At 40.5% G+C, this 27,857-nt stretch overlaps 1 protein-coding gene across 4 annotated transcripts in view; it reads right to left on the bottom strand.

The window, feature by feature from the left end:
• Positions 1–1,065: 1,065 nt before the first annotated feature.
• The window catches only part of WARS2 (tryptophanyl tRNA synthetase 2, mitochondrial), a 102,393-nt gene continuing 75,601 nt past the window's right edge, over positions 1,066–27,857 (bottom strand). For 2 of the 4 annotated variants that reach the window (XR_009734975.1, XR_009734979.1), the window contains exons 4-7: positions 25,315–25,400; positions 11,244–11,362; positions 1,553–9,076; positions 1,066–1,395 (exon numbers count right to left, since the gene is read on the bottom strand). Coding sequence is in view for 1 of the 4 variants with exons in the window: in XM_061409596.1 (XP_061265580.1) it covers positions 8,628–9,076; positions 11,244–11,362; positions 25,315–25,400 (654 nt within the window). In the remaining 3 variants the exon portion in view is untranslated. Of the gene's footprint in view, positions 9,077–11,243; positions 11,363–25,314; positions 25,401–27,857 lie in introns of all 4 variants that reach the window. The other 2 variants (XR_009734978.1, XM_061409596.1) reach the window with 2 other exon arrangements.

The raw sequence follows: 27,857 nt of genomic DNA, 5'->3' as shown, positions 1-27,857 counted from the left end.
ATTGTCTCCCTTATTTCTTCTACTTTTATCATCCATCAGATCTGAAGAGTGTATGGGTTTTATACAAAAGACACTAAGCACAGGAGTCCTTACTCTCAGTCATCTGCCTTTCCATCCCACCACCAATCCCACACTGGCCTAGTCTGATCTAGCATAGAGTTTGGGACACTGATGATATGATGATAGGCGTGGTGACAGCAAAGACTGTAGTTTCCGTTTATGATCTTGACGTCAGATACTTTCAGAAATAATTTAAACATTCCTAACTTGTGCTTAATGTAATTTTATGACTTTCTCACTCATAAATTTAATCCACACTCAACTGTTTTTATTTCTAGGCCATATAACCCTTTATAGGGTAATAAGTACTGTAATTTTACTACCCACAGTATAAAATAACTCCCTTTTCTTATTTGTCTCTCTTGGTTTCAGGAGACTTTCATTGGTTCTATTGTTGATAACCAAATTTGTGCTGACCTACAAAAGTAACTTCATTTATTTTCCCTTTTTAGCATAGACCCAAATGACCTAAATCTTTAGGCTGTCTATAAATAATCATATATATAAATAAAAATAGTCTAAATTAAATTATTTTGAGTTAATCTGATGAAAAAGGTGAGTAGACAGGAAATAGAAAGTCAAGACAATAATTACATTTTTGTGATTGGTTATCTATTTGCACGCCTTTTACTTCATTGTAAACTCCTCAACTGAGGCTGGGTTTTATTCCTTTTTTATCTGCCCAGTATGTGATTCTCAAACATTAATGTGCATCCAGATCAGCTGGAGGGCTTGTTAAGACCAATTGCTGAGTCCCACCCCCAGAGTTTCTCATTCAGCAAGTCTGGAAAGCAGTCTGTGGGTTTGCACATCTAACAAGTTCCTAGGTGAGGATGATGCTGCTGGTCTGGGAGCCATACTTTGAAAACCACCACCTTACCACATAGAAGGCTCACGTAAAATGTTGGTTGAATTGTAATAATCCAATTGCAGGAAGACATTGGACAAAGAGGCCAGTAAGGTATTGGGGTAATAGCTAAGGTACTGTTACAGAGAGACCTCAAGTTAAAGTGGCTTAAATATGATAAAAGTTTATTTCTCATATAACAGTCCCAAGGTACATGGGCAATCCAGGATAGAAAGGCAGTGCTTCTTGCCAAGTCCAGGGACCCAAGATGGGGGTTGACCCTCCCCATCTTTCTCTTGCGGCTTTCATCAATGGGTCCAACATGCAGTTCCAGGAAGTGGGAGGAGGAAGTAATTTCTGTTTAAAAAGATGTGAATTGGAAATTTCACATGGGACTTCCCTGGTGGTCCAGTGGTTGAGACTTCACCTTCCAATGCAGGGGGTGCAGGTTTGAAACCTGTTTAGGGAGTTACGATCACATACTTCTCCTAGTCAAAAAATCAGAACATAAAACAGAAGCAATATTGTAACAAAGCCAATAAAGACTTTTGAAAAAATGGAAATTGCACATAACACCTTTGCTCTATCCCATTGGCTGGAATAAATTTATACCTTGCTGCAGGGGCTGGGAAATGTAGTTCCTACCTGTGACTATGTGCTCTGCTAAAATGAAGGGTGAAAGTTCCATTCCAAAAGGGAAGAACGACAGGCTGGATACTGGGGCATAGTTAGCAGTCTCTGCCACAACTTTACGGCAAACCTATGTATAAAGGGACAAAAATCTAAAATACAATGAGACTTTTTATGTATCTGCACATATTTTCTGGGAGGAGAGGAGGGATAGGGTGGGGTGGAGAAACATTTATGCTTAATACAGAGGTTTTTACTTTGGAATTAAGATGGATTGAAAGGTAACAACTCTTTCATTTACCTTGACGAGTCAATATGCCAGTACATCAAAAGGACATTGAAAGGTTCTTTCCCCAATTCCTCTGTGGCTGATTCATGTTGATGTATGGCAAAACCATCACAATATTGTAAAGTAATCATTCTCCAGTTAAATTAATTTAAAAAATTAAAAAAGAAGAAAAAAACAAAAGGAAGAATATGGAAGAAGAGGTGGATTGATGAATATGAAGTTGTAGAAGGTGTGATAATGGCATTGAAGTCACGATAGTGGCTGGTGCAGAAAGGACAGTGGGGCAGAGAATGGGTAGGAGTGATGTACACAATGGTAGTTATTGTAGAACAGTGGGAAGGAAATAAGGAGGAATACACAGTTGCCCAGGAACTGGCAGAAGACGCTTACATTGGCTATCATAATGTGAGACATCAAGGGCGACTTGAAGAGAGATGAAACATACACAGGCATCAGGGAAGATCTTGCAACAGCAGGGATGGGAGAGCTAGAAGACTGCCAAAGTTGAAAGGTCTCAGGAGGAGGTGTGTTTTGCTTATTTGTTTCTCTAGAGAATAGTAGATGCAATAGATAAGAGAAATGACAGCAGTAGCTAGACTGGGCATCCATTTAGATACGAGCAGTGGGGAGGAGATGCCCAAGAGTGAAAGCACATGCCCCTTCTGCATGATGTGGTGCAAACAAGTTACCACGGAATTCTTCGTACTTAGCTTGCAGGAGTTTTAAAGATGATTAGAAAGTAGTGAGTAAAAAAGGCAGGCCTAAGAACAAAGTAATATAATAGTTGTTGACTGAGCAACCACCAACCTCAGCAATCCCACTATTAATTAATCCCAGGAGAGAAATCCATCAGAAAGCAGTTTGTGGCTTTGAATTCCCATCAGTACTCACCTCCCCTTCCAATGTAAGAATAACCCTTCTGCCTGGTTCATGGTGGGAACACTTCTATCCCCAGGTCTGGCTCCCATGTCACATCTGGACAAGCCACAGAGTTAAAAAAAAAAAAAAAAAAAATCACCAGACCTCCTTTTGGGGTAGAGGCTGCTGCAAACTCAGGAAACTCTCTGGACAAACTATTTGAACTGACAGTTGCTCTCAGTGAGCTTCCTCGGGGGCCAGGCTAGTGTGGGATGTGGTTGTAAATGCCAGGCCCACGCGCATCTTCATCCTGTATTCACAGATAGGACCGGGGACATGGCTTTCTTCCCAGGAGGAGTCTGTACTTCAAAATCTTATTGGAAAAAGGGATTAAGTTGGATATGATGAGTAAGACAGTGACTATGTAAAATCAGATCACTTTATTCTAAATAGAGTCCTATAAAGTCACATCATCTGCTTTTTGGAAACACTTCTAGAAAATGATGACCATCAGCCTGTTTTACAGTGTATGTGGGCAGGACTGGAAAGGGAATATTTCAAAGAACTACTTTGCATTCCATAGAGCCAACATGGTTAAATATCAAATACTAAATATTCTGTCTGAGAGCCACTGAGTACAACACTTAGAAGCCATATTTCAAATAATGCCTTAGTTGATATACCCTGAAGATATACAAGACTCAGAAGACTTTGGTTCTAGTTGCTTGTCTGCCTCTCACTGGCTTTCCATGCTCATCTCCACAGAGGAAACGGGGACTCTGAGGGTAGGGATTGTGTCTCATTTCTAATTCTTGGCCTATTCTAAGCAGATAGGGCCTGAAAAACAGGCACTCCACAAAGTGCTTGTTCATTGGACACAGTGGGCGGATCCACATGCAACTTACTGCCAGTTTTGTTGGTAAAAGTAATCCAATAGTGACAGTTTCCCATGGTTCAATCTCATATTTGCATTCTCATTTTGTTTATATACTGTATAGCGTTGCTTTTCCCTAAATGCAAATTTCATCTTTCTGGGTCATTTCCTAGTTGAGATATGAAAGTCCTTTCTCTTATCCTATATCTGTCTCATTTCTTCCCTAAACATCTTGGTAATTGTTCATTTCTATGCTCATCCAATATTTGCTAGTTAGTATCTCTGTGTGTGGGCTCAGTGGTAAAAAAAAAAAAAATCTTCCTGCAATGCAGGAGATGCAGGTTCAATCCCTGGGTTGGGAAGATCCCCTGGAGGAGGAAATGGCAACCCACTCCAGTATTCTTGCCTGGAAAATCCCATGGACAGAGGAGTTTGGTGGGCTACAGTCATAGGGTGGCAAAGAGTCAGACACGACTGAGACTGAGCCCGGTATCTGTGTGTCTTCCTCTACATTATAGGCACATTGCATTTCCCCTGTGCCTTTCACAAAGCAGACCCTACATAAACTTTTGTCATAATGTTGAATCTCATATCCGAGGATAAGTCACTAATGCTCTGAGCCAGTTTCCTTCCTGGAGAAATAAGATAATCCCAGCCTGGCCAATATAGCAGAACTGTTGAAAGTTAACATATGAGGGCTTAAATGATTAACAATAAAGCCTCCAGGTTGACTGTCTATGGGGGTGTTTGTTACATGCTAGCAATAGGCAATCTGTTTTCAGCTCAATTACAGGGAAAAGTTGACTCTTCCCAGCCAAAAAAATTTCCAAAGTCCCCTCCAGTTGACAGAGTGAAAAGAGAACATTCGTCACACAGGGAGAACACATAGTCGATGAGAACAGACACAGAGTCATCATGTTAAAGAGACCAAGTGCTGCCCCACAGTACAATCCCTTTACCTAGTAACATAGGCACACGGTGCTGGACAGAGTGGACTGCAGGAAATGAAGGTGGGGAGAAATCAGCCTAAGGAACACCCTGCGTGCACAAACTAAGACCTTTAAGGGAATTATTATAAGAGCACTTAAGGAAGAAAGGAAGCAGGGAAGGAGATGTGAAGACTAAGATAATGGGACATGCAGGAGACAAACAGAATCCAGAGTAGTCAAGAAGGGGCATGCCACTTCCTTGGGCACATTTAGAGTTAAGAGGTTCCACTGGGTTCCCAACTAGAAGAAACTACAGACTAATGGCAAATGTACAAGTCTAGCCAAGTTACTGAATCTTCCTTTACTTATTTGAAAAAGTAACACTAATAGTTTCTGTCTTATGACATAAACAGTAAATGAGCTATTTCATATAAACACACAAAGTACCCAGCAGATAGCAAGTACGTATGTATTCTTACTATCTAAGAAACTATAAATACTAAGTTGTATCTGTATCTTCTGGGAAAGACTGAAGTCAGGAAGAGAAAGGAATGACAAGACAATGGTTGGATGGCATCACCGACTCGATGGACATGAGTTTGAACTAGGTCCAGGAGTTGGTGATGGAGAGGGAAGCCTAGCATGCTGCAGTCCATGGGGTCCCAGAGCCAGACACGACTGAGTGACTGAACTGAAGTTTGGGAAACTTATCAGGTCTGTCATTCTCACCTAATCGCTTTGCTATCTGCATGAATTCTCCAGTTGAAGAATTCTCCAGGGAGAGTCCTCAACTGTAGGTGCTTGACGTCAACTATTACAAACAAAATCAGTAAGCTGAAGCCTTAAAGCAGCAGTGTCCAAGAGACATTCCTGTGATGACTGAGATACTCTCATCTGTACTGTCCAAGATGCTAGTCACTAGTCACTGAGGCTGTTGGGCCCTCGAAAATGCTGCAGAGGAAATGAATTTTTTATTTATTAGTTTTAATTAAATTTAGATGGACATATATATCATATTGGACAGTTCAGCCTCAGAACATGACCCCAAACACACCAGAAGACATTGTGCAGGATCCACTGTGGCCTAGCAGCACCCTGGATCAGATGACCTGACTCAACCCTTGGAAGCTGGACTCTCTTAGGCAAATTACTCAACCTCCTATGCCTCGGTTGCATCCTTAATAATATGAGACTGACAATAGTTTCATTTTATTGGTTTATGAGAGCTAAATGAGAGAATTCATATAAAAGTAGTTAATTCTAGCATACATCAGAATTCCCTAGAAGGCTATTAAAAGGGATTGCTGGGGTCATCTTCAAAGTTTTGCTTCAGTAGATCTGGGGTAGAGCCAGAGAATCAATGGGTTCCCAGGTGATGCTCATGTTGCTGAGTCAGGGACCACATTTGGAAACATACTGTTCTAAGATGTTGAGTGCCTGATACAGAGTGAGGACTCAAGTATTAGTTCTTGTTTTATGATTAGCACTTTTATGGTCTGCATCAAGAAGGTTTCTGAAAAAAACATCCATACTTCATTAAGACTCTCTAGCCCATGTTCTGACATTATTTGGATAGATGTTTACCAGGCACCTACAAAAGGCAAGATACATCCACTGTATTCTGAATGACAGTCCCTCAACATGGATTGGAAGTAGGGCTTGGCAGGGGGCAGAGCTACAGAGCACTAAGTTACCTGAACATTATCACCATCATCTAAATATTTTTCATCATTTCAACTCTCCACAAAACATACAGGAAAACAATTAAAATCATCTTCTGAGAGAAGCCACAAGTTGGATTTCGCTCTAATTTTTCATCTTGATAAAAAGATTATGTGGAGGTCTATAAATGCTAAGTGGAAGGGATGTGAAAATAAATCCAGGTTCTAGCCTTGGCTCCTTTATCAACTTACTGAAATCAAGGGGTCACCTCTCTCAATCATTATGGACTTGGCTATTAGATGTGATGAGTCCTCAGGTCACTTTCAAAGAATAACAACAGGATTCTCCCGAGCCCAACCTCATCTGCCCAGGGATTTGCTCCTTAGAAGTTATCACAAGTCTTCTAGTTTTTCTCCTCTGAGATTCTTTCCATGGTGCCTTTAGTTCTTTGGATAAAAGATGTGTTAAGATGGTTAAAAAAAAAAAAACAAAAAAAACACAGTTTGAAAGATCCACCTTTAATTTAGTCATTTTTCAGGATTCATACTAGGATTTCTTTTAAAGGCAAAAAAAAAAAAAAAAGAGCCTTGGATAAATATGCCAGGAGGCTGTAAGACTCTAGACACCCCTTTTCAAGTAAAGATGCAAAAAGGATCTTTTAATTCGGATTCTGGGAGGCAGTGTTAGGTGTATTAATATCTACTCTGATAAAAAGACCACTCTATTTCCTTCTCTTTAAGAAACGCGAGTAAAGATTCTTTGCCCAGCATGCTCATTTCTCATGTGTAAATGGTGATCATGGTACTCACTGACAAAAAACTTACAATCAATTTCTGTTACAAAATCAATCAGGCCCTGGTGTGGTGAATCACAATTATCATTTCCATTTTCAGATGTGGGAAAGGGAAGTGCAGAGAAGCTAGGTTTTAGAGAGACTTGCTACTACTTAGACTGAAGCAGATGTGAGATGAGAAGCTTCCACTTAATGGGAAAATCCAACTCATCGGGCCAACTACTTTTTTTTCGGTTGTGCCACATAGCACGTGGGATCTTAGTTCCCCAACCAGGGATCGAAACTGTGACCCCTGCAGTGAAAGCTTGGAGTCAATCACTGGACTGCCAGGGAATTCTCAGGCCAACTGCTCTTGTAGTCAGGCAGAATATACTTTGAGGTATTTCTGAGGTAAGCATAAGGAGACAAAACTTGGGACCTGCGTTGGGGATTCTGAGCAGCAAATGTGATCAAGTTTGGCTGAATCCAGATTTAAATCTGGCAGCTATTAGTTGATTTGCTGATATAAACAGTATCAGTAGTTCAGGTCTGTATTTCCAGTTGTTGTTTATTCACTAAGTTGTGTCCAGCTCTTCTTTGACCCCAAGGACTATAGCCCACTATGTTCCTTTTTCCATGGGATTTCCTAGACAAGAGGGTTCTTTACCACTGAGCCACCTGGGAAGTCCTATATTTCTAGTTCAGTTCAGTTCAGTTCAATCTGTACTCATCTTCAAAATAAGAATGCTTGGGGTCTCAAACATGCTGGGGTTTCAAACATGCTTGGGGTCTCAAACATGCTCTCTATGTGTTGATGAAAAAAGCACTACTTAGGAATAAGGAGTAAAGGTTTTGATCTTGGATTTGCTTCTTACTTATGGAGAGATACTGTACAAGCTAACAGTACTCTCTGAGCCTCATGTTCCTCAGATATAAAATGGCAATTCCTCTCCTATAGATTTCATGATGGGTTGATGACATTAAATTGAGGGACAAATGCAAGGAAATACATATCAAGAACATAATCCATGGACCTGGGCTTTAGTACAATAAATAAATCAAGTTGAAATAATTCAACCTTCTCAGAAGGTTATATCATGTATCTCTGAATAAAAAATATAATAATAATACTTTCTAGAAAAATCAGTGTGGTCTCTTGGGAAATAAGCAGATTAAATACAATAAAGCAGGGATCATCTCAGTGACAAATGACTTATTTTTATGAGCTCTGATATGAGACCTGAACACAAATTGGTCCAAATGGCATCCCAAGGATTATAAGTCTAAGACTTCTACATATTACTTTTTAAAAAAGTTGGGATAGATATAGGGAGCACCTGTGTTGGTAAGGACTCCAGAGAGACAAAAAATGAAACACCCATTGGCCAAATTAACTACTACTTACCTCAATCATATTTGTGTCAATAAATTAAGGCCAATGAGCATGCATCAAATAATTGAGGATTCAGATAGTTATGCCTTCTGGGTGTTATTTTATTTCATTTTTTTTTTGCTAGAGAATTTGGGTTTCGGAACACTGCTTTATTTGAAACCTACAAATCATTATTCATCAAATGAAACCAATGATCAGATGTACCAAATTATGTGTTGCTAAACTCTAATTGTTTGCTTATGAGAAAAGCTGCCTTTATCGGAGTGCACAGACCACAAGATAGAAAAGTCTTTTTGTGACTCACTGAAACTTCTTATAGAAAGCCCACCAATTTCTTCACCTCCTGGCACACGGGATATGCTAATTCTTTGGCTCTTGCCGACCCAACTTGCAAAACTTTCTCTAAGTGGTCCTTGTTCATCTTCAGTTTTTCAATCTCACTCTTAATTGGAGCAAATTTCTCAATCACAGCATCTGCCACCACCAGCTTGTAGCGAGCAGTGTCCATCCCAGCGCTGCGGCGGACCACCTCCTCCACGGGGAGCCCGGCCACCGCTGCGTGAATGGCCACCAGGTTGGACACGCCTCCTCGGCTGGCGGGCTCGTAGGTGACCTCCGAGGTGAAGTCTGTCATAGCCTTGCGGAACTTCTGCACTATCTCCTCTGGGCTGTCGGTTATTCTGACAGTGGCCAGTTTATCCGGGTCTGATTTCGACATTTTGGCAGAGGGATCACGCAGGGACTTCACCTTCTTCATTGATGCTAGGTAGAAACACCAACACACATCCCAGGGGAAAAAAAAAAGATGTAAACAAAATAACAAAACACCAATAGGAATGTCAGTGTCTACATCTTAAAAAGCAGTGAGAACATCAAATAGCTTCATTATTTTTATCTGATTAAATAAATAACAAACATTCATTGTAAAAAATTCAAGCAATTTGAGCAAGCATGAAAGTAAAGGTGTACTATAATCAGAGAAGGCAATGGCACCCCACTCCAGTACTCCTGCCTGGAAAATCCCATGGATGGAGGAGCCTGGTAGGCTGTAGTCCATGGGGTCACTATGATACGGCTTATCGTATCTGAAGTCAGACACGACTGAGCAACTTCACTTTCACTTTTCACTTTCATCCATTGGAGAAGGAAATGGCACCCCACTCCAGTGTTCTTGCCTGGAGAATCCCAGGGACGGCAGAGCCTGGAGGGCTGCGGTCTATGGGGTCGCACAGAGTCGGACATGACTGAAGTGACTTAGCAGCATGTAATAAAATGTTAATATTTTGATCATATTTTCATGCGTCTTTTAATGTATATATACACATAAAAACATATAATTTTATACAAGTGAATTTGTATCAGCTATACCGTTGTGCCATGCACAGTTTAAAAAGTATCCTGTTTCTTTCCTCTCTGCTCTTCCCTATTGGCTAATCACCCCCTGCCTACAACTCCTGCCCTTCCTACCCCCATGCCAGTTTTCACAACCTATGGCATCTTTCCATTTCTTTACCATTAATTAGGTAAGTAATTACCAACACACACACAAACACACATGCACGCGCACACACATGAGAGTGAGAGAAGTGACGTTATTGCTCTGATAGAATAAAAATGTTATGCTGTGCTTTATAAACCAGTATTATTAATAATTGCCTAATTTATGGCTATTACAGAAACATATAAAGTTTATATAGATAAAGTAAAATTGACCAAAGCATGAAAATAGTCCTTATTGCTAAAAGAAGGTTGATTTCAATGCATGGGGGGCCCTAAATATATTTGTGTGAACTGTTGGAATACCTTAGGAATTTATATCCACCTTCTGCTTCTAAATTGATACTAGGCACATGTTATATTCTTTAAAATGCGGTCAGCTTAATAAAGAGGGGCAGAGTTTAGGTTCAGTCATCTCTGATCCTGCCATAAGTTAACACTGCTACCAAAATATTGATACCTCGATAAGATTCCAGACTAGTATAGCCTTGCAAGCCACAGGTGAGGTTTTGGACTCAGTAGGCAAAACTGTATACTCCATCTCAGTTGTGCATTGTGCATAAGAAGGCAAAGTACGAGGATTATCAGCACCTTCTTGGTTTATCTAGATTATGATCCAGTGGTTCTCACTCTTAGTACTTTTGTTCTACTGTGAACAGAGAAGGCAAGGTCAGCTGGCTTTGGAACAAGAAGAGCTTGGTGTAGGGTCCAGCTTCCCAACCAGCTAGAAACATGACTTGGGCACAAAGCCAGCCTTGCCAAACCTCAGTTTCCTCATCCACAAGATAGGGAAAGATACCTCTCTACCAAATAAGATGTGTTTAGAAATACATGTATATGTATGTGTGTGTGTGGTGTGTGTGTGTGTGTGTGTGTATGTATACATATATATATATATATATATATATGGCTTCCCAAGTGGTACCAGCGGTAAAGAATCTACCCGCCAATGTAGGAGATGCAAGAGACACAGGTTCAATCCCTGGGTTGGGAAGATCCCCCGGAGAAGGAAATGACAACCCACTGCAGTATTCTTGCCTGGAAAATCCTATGGACAGAAGAGCCTGGTGGGCTGTAATCCATGGGGTTGCAAAATAATCAGACACGACTGAGTACACACACACACACACAGACACACACACACATATACCCATGTGTACATGTGTATGCTATTTTATAATGAAAATGATTATTTGTAGTTTCTAGTTTCTCTTATGCTTTTCAAACTTTCTTGGTTATTTTATTCAATAATCCAATGAGGCCTACTAGTCCTACATTACAGAAAAAGATGGGATTCTTATTACAAATCTTGAAGTCTGTTCATGACAAAGCCAAATATAGTCCCAAGAAAGTTCCAAATCTCTTATTCCATCATCCAATCCTCTCTCTTCAAAATGCAACCTGATTTGACAATCTCATATTTGCTACTTACTCAGAATAGACTTGGGTACTGGGAAGAACTCCCCATACTTCTTGTTAAAACTTTGTGCTAGATCCTGAACTAGCTCCATGTGCTGGACTTGATCCTCCCCAACAGGAACATGTGTGGACCTTTAATAAAAGACAGACAGAAGAACTCAGCAAGGCTCCTGCTTATAATGAAATGATATTGCAAGCAGCTGCATTTCCTGTGCCTATGTCACTGTTGGTGTTCAACAAATGTTCACCAGCTACAGAGGGAATGTTGAGACCCAAGTCTTTATCTGTGTATCAGACAGATGCCAAGGAGATGTTTGTCTACTCTAGTTGTATGTCTTCCATATCTGAAGAATACAGGCTTCAACACCAGCGTGACAGGATCTTGCTGGGAGGGAGGAATGGTATCCTAAAGAGCATGTGCTCCAAGCATAATTGTATTTTAAACCACTCCTCTTTCCCTCACCCAGTCAGCACATATTATCCTAGCTTTGACCAGATGCTTTTTACTTCAGGGCTTGCACTCACACTAGAAAGACACTCCACTCCACTCTTCAAATCAAAGATGGCAGAAAGTTCTTCAGGCAAGAGTTTTCCTCCCTGTCACACAGGGAGTGAATCAAAGTCTTTTTTTGGAATATTGTCTGTTTTTATGTAAATTGCAACCATAGAACAATCAACATGCTAAGGGAACTTGAATAAAATCTATTAGTACAATGTAGACGGATCTCAAAAACAATGTTGAATGAAAAAAGCAAGTCGCAGGAGACATGTACAGTACACTGACATTTATCTTAAAAGTACATATGACAATATTACGTATTGGTTATAGATGCATATATAAATATAAAAACATACTAGAAGCTTCTCCAAAGATTCATGATCATAGCTGCTTCTAAAGAAGGAAAGAGAAAGGGTCTGGGGAAAGGAACAAAGGAGATCTTGATTTTATCTGCAATATTTTATTTTTATTTATTTTTAAGAAATAATTTATTTGATTGCACCATGTTTTAGTTACAGCATGTGGGATCTTTGATCTTTGCTGCAGCATGCAGGATCTTTTTTTTTTTTTTTAGTGTGACATGTGAACTCTAGGTTGTGTGTGGCATGGGAGATCTAGTTCGCTGACCAGGGATCGAACCCGGGCCCCCTGCATTGAGAGGACAGATTCCCAACCATTGGACCACCAGGGAAGTCCCTGTAATATTTTGTTTTATTAAAAAATGAAGATGGGACTTTCCCTGGAAGTCCAGTGGTTAAAATTCTGCCCTTCCAATGCAGGAGGTGCAGGTTTGATACCTGGTGGTGGAACTAAGATCCTACATGTTTCATGGTGTAGCCAAAAAAAAAAAAAAAAGAAGAGGTAAGATGAAAATTATCAACATATAAAGACATTGTTTATAATTATTTTAATCCCATATATAAAGTTTGCTGTGTTGGAACATAAGGAGGTATATCAAACAAAGAAAGATGAACCATTATAGAGAAGTCCTGACGGGGAAAACATACTGAAATATTACTAAGGAAGGAGACAGGTGATTTTAAGTATGTAGTGTTGGGCTAGGAGTTGACATTTACAGCTAATAAAGTGTTGTAGTTTCTTGATCAAGGACGTTTAATATTCTGCCTGTGGAAGCATCAGCCTTAGAGTACACTTGAATATTTAAATGACAATTGTACATATGAGTGGAAAAATAACAACTTTTCAAAACAGCCACAGAAGAGAAAAACTGCTAGAAAACTATGGTACTTTGTTACAGAGAGAATCTACTAGCCTCGTGGTTAATTAGTGGTCCCTGAAAAACTGGAAAATTTTTTTGCGCATTACTCTCCATAGGCTACTGGTTTATTTGAAAAAACTGTCTAGAGTATGAGGAAGTGAAGGTAGTTTTAACTAGCATAAAGACTAGGTACTTTATCCCTGATGTAAAGCTATATTACAAAGCTACAGCAATCAAAACAGTATTGTACTGGCACAAAAACAGACACACAGATCAACGCAGAGCAGAGTCCAGAAATAAGCAAGTGCATGTACAGTCAACTAATCTATGACAAAGGAGGCAAGAATACACAATCAAGAAAAAACACTCTCTTCAGTAAATGGTGTTGGGGAAAATGGACAACTACATGTAAAAGAACCAAACTGGACTGGTATCTTATATCATATTCAAAAATTAACTCAAGATGGATTAAAACCTTGAATGTATGACCTGGAACCATAAAATTCCCAGAAGAAAACATAGGTGGTGATCTCCTTGACATTGGTCTTAGGGAAATTTATTTTGGATCTGACTCCACAGGGAAGGGCAGCAAGAGCAAAAATAAAGAAATGAGATGGCACCGAACTAACAGGCTTCTGTGTGAATGAATTAAAAGTAAAGTGCTGAAGGTGAGAGACAGAAGCAGAATGAAACCTGGGAGCAGGCATCCTGGTGACTGTTCTTTTTCGTGTAATACATCTGCTCAGAGAATGAAGGAGCCAGGCAGGCAATAGGAGAAAATCTATCTAAGGCATCACTACTAACCTAGTTGAGCAACACAAGCAACTGGGCTGGGGTGCAGCACACGATTCTGCCCTCCTGCTGAATTCTGAGCAGGGAATTCAACTAGCATCCTAGTAGACAGATGGCGGACACAGGGGCCTTCACAGATTTTTGTCTGCTGGCAAAACACTATTTGAATATAGTTTTCTTGTTCTGATATGGATTTAAAAAACCCAACACATAAAAATGAATCTATGAGGGCTTCCCTGGTGGCCCAGTGGTTAAGAATCTGCCTGCCAATGCAGGGGACATGGGTTCGATCCCTGATCGGGGCAGATCCCACATGCTGAGGGGCAACTAAGCCCGCACACCACAACTAGAGAACTAGACTCTGCTCCCCACAACTAGAGAAAAGCCTGTGCAGCAACAAAGACCCAGTTCAGCACCCCCCAAAAGAGAAAGAAATCAGGCAATCAAACAAACAAGTGAAAGACCCCAATACAAGGCCTATGAAAAATATCATGGAACGAAGGAAAGGGAACTTTACCCTTCAGAGCCTGAGCAAGGTCAAACATTTGAAAATGAACTTTTACAAGAAACAACTGTGTGTTGTTGTTGTTGTTTTTTAAAGAAAACTGCTGTGTAACCTCAATAGGATTCAGCTGTTATTACACATGAGCAAGAAATCACAATAGAAGAAAAACAAACATAGGTGGTGACAGAAAACAATTCAATGAAGAGAAAGTAAAATGATGAAGGAAACCAAACAGATAACAGAAGAATTGGGAGCAGTAGGAGCAGAATCCTAAGGACAGGATGTATCAGTGATCTGGCAAAGAAACCTGAAGCTCTCCAAGAACTCAGAGCAAGAGGAGAAAGAGAGAAGCATGACACGCAAATGACAGGCTGGAGGGCCATCCTCTGACCTAGAATATGGTCCTCCTCAGGAGGACATCAGGACCACGTGAACAGAAGAAATAACCTAAAACAGAAGGAGAGGTTAATGAATTAAGAACAAAGAAGTAAGCAAACAAAAATGAGTATACTTACTGAAGGAACACAGCAAGTTTCAATTATATTAAAAAAAAAACCTGGGACTTCCCTGGTGGTCCAGTGGTTAAGACTCCACATTCCCAGTGCATCAGCATGGGTTTGATCCCTGATCACAGAAGATCCCGCATGCCTGGTGCAGCAAAAAAAAAAAAAAGGAAAAAAAATCCTAGAGAATCACACCAAAACACAATCCAGAAAAAATTTTAAATTATAAACTTAAAGAAAAATCCTATAAGCCAATAGTTAGAAATAAAGACAGACATAAGATTGATAATACAACATTGAAACCATGTTTATAGGGTTGTGAGAAAAAAGTATTAAAAAACCTAGCCAAGCTGTGTTTTATATGTGAACTATACTAATAATAATTGAGGACTTCCCTGGTGGCTCAGATGGTAAAGCATCTGCCTACAATGTGGGAGACCTGGGTTTGAGCCCTGGGTCAGGAAGATCCCCTGGAGAAGGAAATGGCAACCCACTCCAGTACTCTTGCCTGGAAAATCCCATGGATGGAGGAACCTGGTAGGCTACAGTCCATGGGGTCGCAAAGAGCTGGACATGACTGAGCGACTTCACATGACTGAGCGACTTCACTTTCACACTAATAATTGGGCTTTCCTGGTGGCTCAGATGGTAAAGAATCTGCCTCAATGCAAGAGACCCAGGTTCAATCCCTGGTTTGAGAAGATCCCCTGGAGAAGGGAATGGCTACCCACTCCAGTATTCTTGCCTAGAAAATCCCATGGGCAGAGGAGCCTGGTGGGCTACAGTCCATGGTGTTACAAACAGTTGGACACAGCTCAGCAACTAACACTTTCATAATAATAATAATGATGATGATGATGATGATAAAGTAACTGATAGCTATTGAACACTTCCTATATGCTGCACACTTTGCTAAGCACTTTTAATACATTCTTATTGTACATAAATCAATTTTACAGATGAGGTAGCTGAACAGAAAGAAATGCTCAGGCTGGAAGAAAAATTGTAAAGGACTGGAAAAAAAGTTGAAGTAAATCTATGGACTAAAGAACTCAGAAATGGAGATGCTGAGGTATAAGGACTGGCTAAAAAAGACTAAGAACATAAAGTCTAAATTTTGGTTACAATTTGAAATAGAAAATGATGTAACCTGAAATCAAGTCATTTATGTAACAACAGTCAATTGAAAATCCCAGGTTAGTTTACAAATCAAAAGCAAGTATGAGTATAGATTCAGGATCTGCAAGTGTAATGAATAAGCCATCTTAACCACACAATATCACATTTTTTACTTGAAAAGATCAATGAAAGAGTCAAAAATATATTTTCAAAAAGATACAAACTGGTATACAAATGGACAATGGTCAGACATTCTATAACCAAAAATCTCTGACCCAAAACCTCTGGAGCAACCAACCAAGGAAGACAAACCAGTCTCTGCAGGAATGGACCCAGCATGGTCAAGACTTGGTTAATAACTGCCAACATCCCAATTCTTCGTCCAACTTAGGACCAACCAGAGAAAGTCAAATATGTTTCCCAAACCAATCACATAAGATGCCCCATTTCTAGTTAGCCTCCAGCTTCCCCATGGCAACAATGTCTAAACAGAGCATCCCTGAAGACTTCCTTTCCTATAAAGCCTCTCTACTCCCCCACCTGGCTGCAGAACACAAGTGATGGTGGCTGAGTCTTGCTGTGGCAAGCTCTGAAAGCCTATTTGTTCTTATTTGGGTGGTTTTTGTTGAGAGATAACCACTACTAGAACTAAAACCAGAAAGAACACCTTCCAAAGCACTGGAATAGATAAAAGCAAAGAAAACACAATCTCTCTATAGAGCAAAAGGCCCAAAACAAAGAAAACATTAAAATCATTAAAAACATAAAATATTTAATGATGTGGAAAAACATAAGACCAAAAAACCCACTCAGGATGCAAACTTTTTGGAAAATATATATAATGTGCATTCAGATAAAGAAGAGGCCATAGTGGTTAGAGTGGGTGCTCTGGTGTTAGGCTGAGATCAGGTTCTTGCTCTGCCACTCAGCAGCTGGGTGTTCCTGGGTGAGTTGTTTAAACTAAATCCCTTTAAAAAAATTTTTAAAGCTGACTAATAATAGTTCCTACTCAAAGAGTTGCTTGAGAAATGAGTAAAATAATGCATGCAAAGCTCATAGTTGGTGCCTGGTATGTAGTGTGCAAACAAGGAATGTCAGCTGCAAAATATGGTTTGGAGGAAATGGCATGTGTATGTGTGTGTGTGTGTGTTTGCGTGTGTGTCTGTGTGCATGTGCTCAGTCATGTCCAACTCTTTGCGACCTCATGGACTGTAGCCCGCCAGACTCCTCTTGTCCATGGAATTTTTCCAGGCAAGAATACTGGAGCAGGTCACCATTTCCTACTCCAGGGGATCTTCCTGAACCAGAGATTGAACCTGCATCTCTTGTGTCTCCTGCATTGGCAGGTGGATTCTTTACTAACACCACCTGTGGGAAATGTACCAATATGTTAAAAAGAATAGAAATAGTAGAAGTGATTTCTCACTTTTTTCTGGTTGAATATAGAATGTTTAAATTATATCAGAACATTGAAATGAATTTGTGAGAGACCTGACTCTCCTGCTACTGACCTCTATAAAGACAGAAAACAAGATGATGAATCCTGGGAAGTTTATAATTCAAATATTTAAGGCAGGGCGCTGTATCTATTGAATGTATTGCTCTTGTATTCTACTAGAATGTTCCTCCCTTAACTCTTACCGGTGCCTTGATTTCAGGTCTAAGCTTAAATATCACCTCTTTGGAGAAACCTTCCCTAACTCTACTCTCCAAAGTTAGCTTCCCTGTTATTCTTTTTCACAATATCTTATTTATTTTCTTTATAGTGTTAATCCTAGTCTAATAATTTTACTTCATTTGTTTGCTTATTTAATTGTATCTTGCTTTCTCTCCTGCTAGCAAATAAGCTTTTTGAGACCTTGTCTTGCTTTTCAATCTATTTCCAACAGTGTCAGACTTTATCTTTTTGGGCTCCAAAATCACTGCAGATGGTGACTGCAGCCATGAAATTAAAAGACGCTTACTCCTTGGAAGAAAAATTATGATCAACCTAGATAGCATATTGAAAAGTAGAGACATTACTTTGCAAACAAAGGTCCGTTTAGTCAAGGCTATGGTTTTTCCAGTGGTCATGTATGGATGTGAGAGTTGGACTGTGAAGAAAGCTGAGCGCCGAAGAATTGATGCTTTTGAACTGTGGTGTTGGAGAAGACCCTTGAGAGTCCCTTGCACTGCAAGCAGATCCAACCAGTCCATTCTGAAGATCAGTCCTGGGTGTTCTTTGGAAGGAATGATGTTAAAACTGAAACTCCAGTACTTTGGCCACCTCATGCGAAGAGTTGACTCATTGGAAAAGACCCTGATGCTGGGAGGGATTGGGGGCAGGAGGAGAAGGGGACGACAGAGGATGAGATGGCTGGATGGCATCACCGACTCGATGGACATGAGTCTGAGTGAACTCCAGGAGTTGGTGATGGACAGGGAGGCCTGGTGTGCTGCAATTCATGGGGTTGCAAAGAGTCGGACACGCCTGAGCAACTGAACTGAACTGAACTGAACTGAACGATCAGAATGAGTTAAAATCATAGCTCCGTTAGCTACTATTGAGTTATCATAGCCTAGTTTCTCACCGTTCTAAAGCCTCCATTTCCTCTATAAAATGAGGATCATAATGGTGCTGACCTCTTACTGTTGTTTCAAAGATGAGATAAGCTAATCAAGCATAGTCCTTGATAGTAAGAGCTCAATATACACGGGCGATTAGTATAATGTAAACTCATTAATATCTGACAGCATGAAGGACAAAATCATACAAGAATGACAATATTGGGACTTTGATGTGTGGTACGTTTTGACTTTTTTCAAACCAGGATCGTTTTCCTTTTTGATAGCAGACTCATACCACAAACATACATATCAACATAGAATCCCTGAGACAGCCACAGACCTGGGCAGCAATCCTGATTTGGGTAGAAGACATATTACAAACTGGCAGTTCATATATCTGATTAGGTAATCCCCAAATATAAATGGTATGATATAGGACTTCTGAGGAGTCTTTTAATTTAAGGAAAATAGGGGCAGGATAATGAAGGGAAAGGGAAAATCCAGGGACCATGACAAAGGGTCAGGAAGTCATTTCTCTTCTTCGAAGGTCAGTAGATTTATTTAGGAAATTCTACAAAATCATGTCCCATGATCTTCTTTCACAAAGCCTGGAGCAGAAAGTTACTGACTTAATGAGAAATGAAAACAAAAATCTTCTTTTTTATGTTTCCCGCAGTATCCACAACCCTGAACATGCTCCTCTCTGAGGTGTACGTGTACTCACCACACCTTCCTAAATTTCTCTTCTGTGAATGGACTTTGCACTCCCGCCTTGTAATTACAGTAAGGCTGACATGCAGAGGTCATCTTGACTGCCCCAAACCAAATTAGCCCACAGGGTAGGTTAAAAAGCAATTACAGTAGCCCATAGGAAATCACAATGGACTGCAACTAACACAGAAAAAACAATTACCATAATCAATACACTTTAAGCACATCAAAATGAATATTTCCACATGTCAAAATGGTTCCAGATTCACAAAGCAACCAAACTAAACAGAAAACACATTTAGTTTTCATAATGACTCTGCATAAGTCTTTGCCTTCTGTCGGATCCTTGCCTCTTTGCTAACAATCCTGAGAGGTTTAGCTTTTACAAAAAGGGATTAAAAATTTTTTTAATTTTTTTCACCTGGACTGATTGCTCCACTTGGCTTTTTCATCTGACTTTGGTTTGTTTGTTTCTAGTCTTTCCTCCCTCTGCTCCTGCTGCTCCTTTCACCTCCTATAATTTATCTTGGCCCTTCCTTCGCATCCATTGAGTTTACACTTTACATTAATTCAGCCTGTCTTTGATTCTGCCCACTTATGGGGCTTATTCTCTTCACATTTTCAACCTCTCTCCTCACAGTCTTCCTTTCACTTCAAATAATTTACTGCTGTTCTTTTAAAATTTATACCCTACATAATGATCTCCATATTAATGTCTTCTCTTTTTCTCCATTTTCTTTTTTTCTTACCCTGACTGTACTTTCTTAGACACAACATAAAACAAAAGTCTTTCATAATTTTGATTGTTATAACTTCTGTCACACAACAATGCGTCTGATCTTCTTTGGTGACTAAACCATGTTTCTTTCGCTTAGTTCCTTGTTGCATCTACATTCACTTGGGACCCACCCCACCCCTAAGGCAGAATTAGTGTCCAGATGAATAATCATTGCTCACAGAAATTTGTTCCTTTTTTTTTTCCCCCTACTTCTTTGGCTGTATTTGTGCATTTTCAGCGCTGCTGCCTTTAACCAACCTGGCTGGAATAGGGGTTTGGTGCTGCTTGTCCTTTTATAAGGGATGAAATCACCACCTCTGGTAATGACTCCTTAATTTAGCAATTATTTATTGAAGATCGATGATGTGCAAGGCCTGGTGTCAGGACTATGAGAGACATAAAGGTTTTAACTTCTAGGGAGTTAAAGCTTCCAAGAGAAGAGAAAACACCACATGAACTTATAAATTCTTCTGGCTAGTCCTTCTACAGTATTCCCTATCTCAATGAATGGCAACACCATCATCAATCCTGCTGTGTAAGTCAGAAACCTGGGGACATCCCTGATGGCTTTTTCTCATACACATCCAATCCATTATGAAGTCTTAGCCATCTTACATCCTAGAATCTTTTAAATTTGTCTCTTCTCTTCATCTTCACTGCCACCTTTGTGGTCTAAACAGACTAATGAAAGAGGCTCTTAGTAGCCTACCGACCTTGGCTGAGCCCGACCTTGGCTGAGCCCCTACGACTCATCCTTTGCATATCAATCAATTCTCTTTTAAAAGTATAAATCGGATCATTTCACCCTGTTCTTAAAAGTGCACAAATACCTTCCCCCTGCTTTTAGGAGAGTATACTGAATTGTCTGGGGCTTCCCAGGTGGCTCAATGGTAAAGAATCTGCCTGCCAATGCACGGGATGAGGGTTTGATTCCTGGGTCGGGAAGATCCCATGGAGAAGGAAATGGCAACCTACTCCAGTATTCTTGCCTGGGAAATCTCACGGACAGAGGAGCCTGGAAGGCTACAGCCCATGAGGTCACAAAGAGTTGAACATGACTGAGCAACTAATACTTTCACTTCACATTCTCAAGCTTAAGATGGTCTCAAAACCTCCATTCTTGGGTTCCTTACCAAGTTCTCCCAAAACACTTACATAAATCTTTCATACAGTTATCTGGAAAACCTCTTTTCCACTGCCTTCCCTCATGTTTGTTCTCTAGCCCATCATGGGCCACTCATCCTAATGCTGATTTTGACAAAAGAAACATGAAATCTATAATAGCTCTGCACATCAACATATTATGAGGGGCCACATATAGATTTGCTTGTGAGAAAAAATATAAATTTTTTGGTATATAAATATATTTTTGTATTTATTTATATTTATAATGTATATATTCATAAACATTCTAGTTACCATATTTTTCAAAATTAAGAAATTTCTCAAAAAATACCCCAAGTGCTTGAGCTGCATTGTAGGGAAAACAATGGTACAGGCTGAAAATCAGACCTGGATGAGTTCTGCCTCTGCTACTTATTATCAAGCAATTAGGAGTTTCTAAACTTTGGAACACTACTCCAGTACTCTTGCTTGGAAAATCCCATAGATGGAGGAGCCTGGTAGGTTGCAGTCCATGGGGTCGCTAAGAATCGGACACGACTGAGCGACTTCACTTTCACTTTTCACTTTTATGCATTGAAGAAGGAAATGGCAACCCACTCCAGTGTTCTTGCCTGGAGAATCCCAGGGACAGGGGAGCCTGGTGGGCTGCCGTCTATGGGGTCGCACAGAGTCGGACACGAATGAAGCGACTTGGCAGCAGCAGCAGCAAACTTTGGAAGGAAGCACAGTAAGACAGATGAGAAATGTATGTCAGCAGAGTAAATGCTGTAGTAAACAGAGCTGAGTTTACTGTACTTGTCTGCACACTTTGCAGGGGCCCAAAGGACACACATGCCCAGGAATGGGGGATGTGCATAGTGCAGCAACAGTACTCCTGGGAATAGTCTGAAAGAAGATGGCAGGAGAAAAAAATCCAAAGGAACAGAGTCTGTGAGCTGGAGTATGCGTGGCTGGTAGCAGGATGTCTGGCCTGAGACCACACAGGACAGAAACATAGGGTTGTTTCTCGTAAGAAAAGGAGCATGCAGCTCCACATCTTTGATCTGATTGTGGCGTTATAGGTAGATAGTTTGTAGGCTAAGGTAGGAGACAATCATCTTGAATATAGACAATTACCTTGGATTAAAAAATAAATTTATTTCTTTATTTTAGCTACCCTGGGTCTTAGCTGTGTCAGGCAAGATCTTCGATCTTCATTGTGACACACGAGGTCTTTCAGTTGTGGCATGCAAACTCTTGGTTGCGGCATGTGAGTACCAGTTCCTTGACCAGGGATTGAACCCAGGCCCCCCTCAATGGGGAGCACAGAGTCTTAACCACTGGGCCACCCGGGAAGTTCCAGTTCCTAGTTTTATGGAAAAATACTTTCGTTTAACAAATTAATACAGCAGAATCCTGATAGGAATAGGCAAAAATCTGCCACCATAATTTTCCTCTCAGAAAACAGGAAAAATGAAGGAATCTGATGGCATTCTTAGTGTATATTCTAACCACTAAATAGATCAGGAAGAGTTAAGGAATATTTATAGTATGGGATTTTTTTTTTTTTTGGCTACAGGGGAATAATTGAGGGTGGAAAAGAACTACTAATTTTTAAGTCTTAACCAACTGTGAGAACCTGCTGACGTTGGGCAGAGTGAGACAGACAGGAAGCTACCAGAAAGCTCTTGGTGTTTACCTGCCGCATCTGAAATAACTATTGTTTTATGTAAGAAAAGAGGACATTTTCAATCTCACACTTGGGTTGAAAGAAAGGTAGATGATGTGATAAATTTGAGGATGTTAAGGAGCTAATTTTGCCAATGTCAGTCTTCTAAATTGTTGTTTGTACTCTTAAAATCTCTGTTTTGAGTATATACTAGGTGATTTCAATTTACACAGAATTTAATAAGCCCCTGAGCTATGTACCATTAACCAAGAAACTATAGGATTTTTATCATTCTGCCAATTATATTTTTGGGCAACTGATGAAAACAAATTCATCATCACTTTGGTATAGGTGATCTCATACTGCTCTGGTTATTCATGTGATGATCTTGCCTCCTAACATAACTTACGACTGGCTCCTTAAGGAGGGTGAGCACTGGCCTCAGGAGACCATGATCACACCCCGAGCCTCCTCTGTCCATTGTCTGGCTCCACAGCTTTGGACAGATTGCTTAGCCTGCCTGGGCCACATTGGTAGAGCAAGGGATTTGGAGAAGAGGCCCTTTAGAGCTCCCTCCTACTCTCTGTTCCATGGTATTACAAAAAGGTCAATCATTCTTGTTCAAGTTTGCTTTTTTTTCATAGCCCTGAGTTCAGAGGACTCTCCCATGAGAGCTCTTGAACTACTAAAGAAATCTGCTGTGCTTGTGTGCTTCCAAATCCTGGTGCTGAAAAATCAGCCTCTGGTTCTATGTAGAAGTAGCCCTTGAAAATGGAACTAGACATAAGGCTGTGATAGTCAGAGATATCACCATCAAGCATAGACAAGGGACGTATTTCATTATAATCCTTTAGGAAGGATTTTTCTGTTCTTTACAGGTGACAAAATCAAGGTTCTTTGTAGAACCTTTCTAAGTAAATATGCTACTTCAGTGGGAAACTATATTATTAGATCCTTCTTAGACTTTCATTTGCAGCTTCTGGAGAAAAATGTTCTAGATTTTCCAGGATAAGTCCAAAGTTACTTATTATAAATAATAAATGCTATTAGGGGCCCAGCATCCAAGTTAAAATAGCAAACAGAGACATAATCATAACGTGAATCAAACTTAAATTTAATGAAATGAAGACAGCTTATATGTACTAATGGACATTCCTTATACGTAAAGCTGAGCAACTATTTTTCTGGCTGTTTCCACCATCATTGCACAAAGGCTCTGGGGTCATGTCACAAGGAACATACCCTATCATCTCCATGCTATTATCACATTTATATGCAAAGAATTCCAGTTTTCCCACAGAAGAGGCACTTCTATGGGGGTCAGGGCTTTAGGGGAAAGGAGTAAAAAACACTCATCGAATTTATCTTTTTCCTCAGAAGCTTTCACTATAACAATGCTTGGCTATGAGCACCTGCTGACTGGGAGGCTTTATCTCTAAATGGCCAAATAGGCGTCAAGGGAGGTGATGTGGGGATAGCAGGGAAGAACGGGAAGAGGAATGGGGTCAGAAGCCCTGGCCAGTCCTACAGAGAGTGCAAGGCATTGGCATCCTCTGGTTGTATAGTCTTGAGACCTGTAAGTGGCAGGAGTAGCTGATTTATAGATTGTGGGTTCAAGAAAAGTGAGGGCACCTTATAGCATGTTGAAAAACTTGCTCTCCGGTCCAATACAGTAGCCACTAGCCACAGGCAGCTCTTTAATCAACTAAAATTAAAGTTGAAATTCAGTTCCTGTCAACATTTCAAGTGTTAACAGCCACACGTGACTAGTGGCTCTGGTCTTAGAGCAGATAGAGAGCATCTGCATAGCTGCAGCAAGTGCTATGGAATAGCATTTCTTGGGAGGCTAGATTATCTGAGAAATCAATATTCAAAACTCTTGAAGTGAACACTATATCCCATACTGTTAAGAACACAGACTCTGTATGTAAACTTTATAGGCGCAAATCCTAGGTCCAGGCCTTGCTGTCACCTGACCCCAGGCAAGTTACTAACCACTCTGTGCTCTGGTTTGCACATCTGTAAAATGAGGATGCTGACAGTACAGATTCTTAAGGCTGTTGTGAGGATTAAATGGGTTAATGTATGTAAATTACTTATGACTGCTTGCAATCCATAGTAAGTGCTATTTAAATGCTACTTCTTAAAATTATTGGTTTCACATTTAAACATACTTCTATTTGTTGTTGTTCAGTTGCTCAGTCGTCTCTGACTCTTTATGACCCCATGGACTGCAAAATGCCAGGCTTCTCTGTCCTTCACTATTTCCCAGAATTTGCTCAAACTTATGTCCATTGAGTTGGTGAGTTGGTGATGCCAACCGACTGTCTCATCCTCTGTCGTCCCCTTCTCCTCCTGCCCTCAATCTTTCCCAGCATCAGGATCTTTTCCAATGAGGTGGCCAAAGTATTGGAGCTTCAGTTTCAGCATCAGTCCTTCCAAAGACTATTCAGGGTTGATTTCATTTAGGACTGACTGGTTTGATTTAGCATTATTACTGGGGAATAGATGCAAATGGATTCATGTGCCTGCCCCTTGCTGTAACCATCCTTCCCCGTGGGCCAAATTTTCTAGAGTCAGGTGACACTCTCTTGTCAGCATGACTACATTTAGGGCTGGGGTGAACTCTGCTCCTTACTTGTACAGCAGAATGTCAGCTGCCTGGAGCACTGGGTATGTGAGCAGCCCCACGGTTCCATTATGCTTCTCCTTGGCAGTCTTTGCCTGTAGGGTGAAAAGAGAGGAGAGAAACAAATCTGACATGAACCTAATTATAATGCTAAATTAAGAAATCTTAAAAGCAAGCAAAGGGTGATCTGAAGCCACCTGTAACAACATCCTGACTCAGTCCCTTTTAGCAAATCTGGCCGTCTTCTGGCTGGCTTGCCTCCACAGTCCCGGCTTAGGCAGGAATAAGGTGAATCCGCTTCCCCACTGTCCCTTGAAACAATCCTGCACTGCCACTGTTTCTTTTCCATTTTATTAATATAAAAGTCTAAGATTTTCTAGGCTCCAAATCAGATAAATTCCAGATTTCATGGGAAAGGTCAGAAAATATCATGACATTATATTAGTTAACATCAAACTGTTTGTGGAAACTTTCCAGAAGTCTCATACTGTGCTATAGACAAAACTGTAATGCCCCCTTAACATCACATTAAAACAAAACCCTGAAAATCATGGTGTTAAAAAACAATGAAACTAAGAGAAATTTTCATCTTACCAATTCTAATGATCTGTCATGATCTTTAGGTGGGAACGCAGTGAGAGTAAAGTGATTCCAATGAACAGTACAGGTTGTAAAAACCAAAATATTTCCTTAACAGGGAAGCTAATGGAAACACCGGAGGTGATATTAGAAATATTTAACAACTGGTGAGTCCTGGGTGCTGACTATAATAAACTACTGGTATGCACACCCCGAACATCAGCCCTAGTGGTACTAACCCCCTTGCTACAGGAAATTTGGCTTTCTGGGTAGAGTTGCTTATTAGCAGGGACTATTGTGTGCAGTTCACTGGTAACTGCTTCCAAGGTCTAGGTATATCATACGTGTAAACTGATAAATGGGGCTTCCCATGAGGCACAGTAGTAAAGAATCTGCTGGCCAATGCAGGAGACGAGAGACATGGGTTCAATTCCTGGGTCAGGAAGATTCCCTGGAGGAGGAAATGGAAACCCACTCCAGTATTCTTGCCTGGAGAATCCCACGGACAGAGGATCCTGGTGGGCTACAGTCCATGGGGTCGCAAAGAGTTGGACACAACTAAGCATGCACGTTAAATTGATATTTTGGTGTGTAAATAAGTTTTGTTTATCTAATATGAATTACTTCTCTGAAATCCAGTGATTCCTGAATGAAATGAATAACTCAATTTATAAACTTGCATGATTCCGAGAATCAGGCTCACACATGCCCTCACAATTCGGGCTTCCTAAGCCAAAATGCAGACGTACCTTTTGAGGCTGGATCTGAAGACAATAGTTTCTCCCTTTAGTCGTCTTAATGTTCCATAATTTAGTTACAGGCTTTTCTGGTTACTTCCAGCAATTTTTGGCTTGTTTTTGTTGCTTAGTCTTTAGGTCATGTCCAACTCTTCTGCGACCCTATGGACTGTAGCCGGCCAGGCTCCTTTGTCTATGGGATTTCCATGGCAAGAATATTGGAGGGGTTGCCATTTCCTTCTCCAGGGGACCTTCCCAACCCAGGGATCAAATCTACGTCTCCTGCATTGGCAGGAGGATTCTTTACCACTGAACCACCAGGGAAGCCCAGTTTCTGGCTTACAGCACTATTACTGCTATAGGGCGTTCATAGGAAATTTGAAAGTTGACCATACAATTCCTTCAGTACATCTCCTTATTATAATGTCCATGATAAAGGCCAGTTTGCACTGATTATCAGGTAATTCTAACAAAAATTTAATTTGGAAACAAATGAGAAAAGAACCCAACTTTTAAAAATTGCTACTGCATTAGATTTATAGTCTTTTTATATTAGGATACTAGATCTTGAAACTACAAAGGAAGTGGGGAGATGTGGGAAGTTCTAATATTTATTGGGTGCCTATTATGGGCCCCAGATGCCTCACACCTGTGTTATCTCATCAATCCTCCAAATAACCTTGACCTCAGCAGCCCTGATCCTATACTTCTACCCCACTGTTTTGCCCCTCACTGCCCCAGTCAAAACCAAGCTAGGGGTTCTTAGATCTTCCCACAGAATTGGAACCTTGTCCTCTTAAAACTTTGCATTCTCTGATTTTTTGTTTAACTGTGCATGCATGCTAAGTCACATCAGTCATGTCCAACTTTGTATAACACTATGGACTGCAGCCTGCCAGGCTTTTCTCTCCATGGGATTCTCCAGGCAAGAAGACCAGAGTGGATCGTCATGTTCTCCTCCTGGGGATCTTCCTGACACAGGGATCGAATCCACATCTCTTAAGGCTCCTGCACTGACAGGCAGGTTCTTTGTCACTAGTGCCACCTGGGAATCTGTTCCAAAATAGACTACAAACCTCATGAAAGGTGCTGCATCCATCCATCTTGGCGACTATGATATCTCCAGTACTTAGCGTGCTATGAGATTAGCAGAAGGCATCATCAGTATTTGTTAATCAAAGAATGACCCTCAAAGGCAGTTTCCAAGCTCCAGGATAAGACTAGCTTTGAAATTCA

Source organism: Bos javanicus, chromosome 3, assembly GCF_032452875.1.
Source record: "Bos javanicus breed banteng chromosome 3, ARS-OSU_banteng_1.0, whole genome shotgun sequence".
Lineage (NCBI taxonomy): Eukaryota > Metazoa > Chordata > Mammalia > Artiodactyla > Bovidae > Bos > Bos javanicus.
The sequence above is the reverse complement of the archived record's forward strand: the minus strand, read 5'-3'. Positions and strand labels throughout refer to the sequence as shown.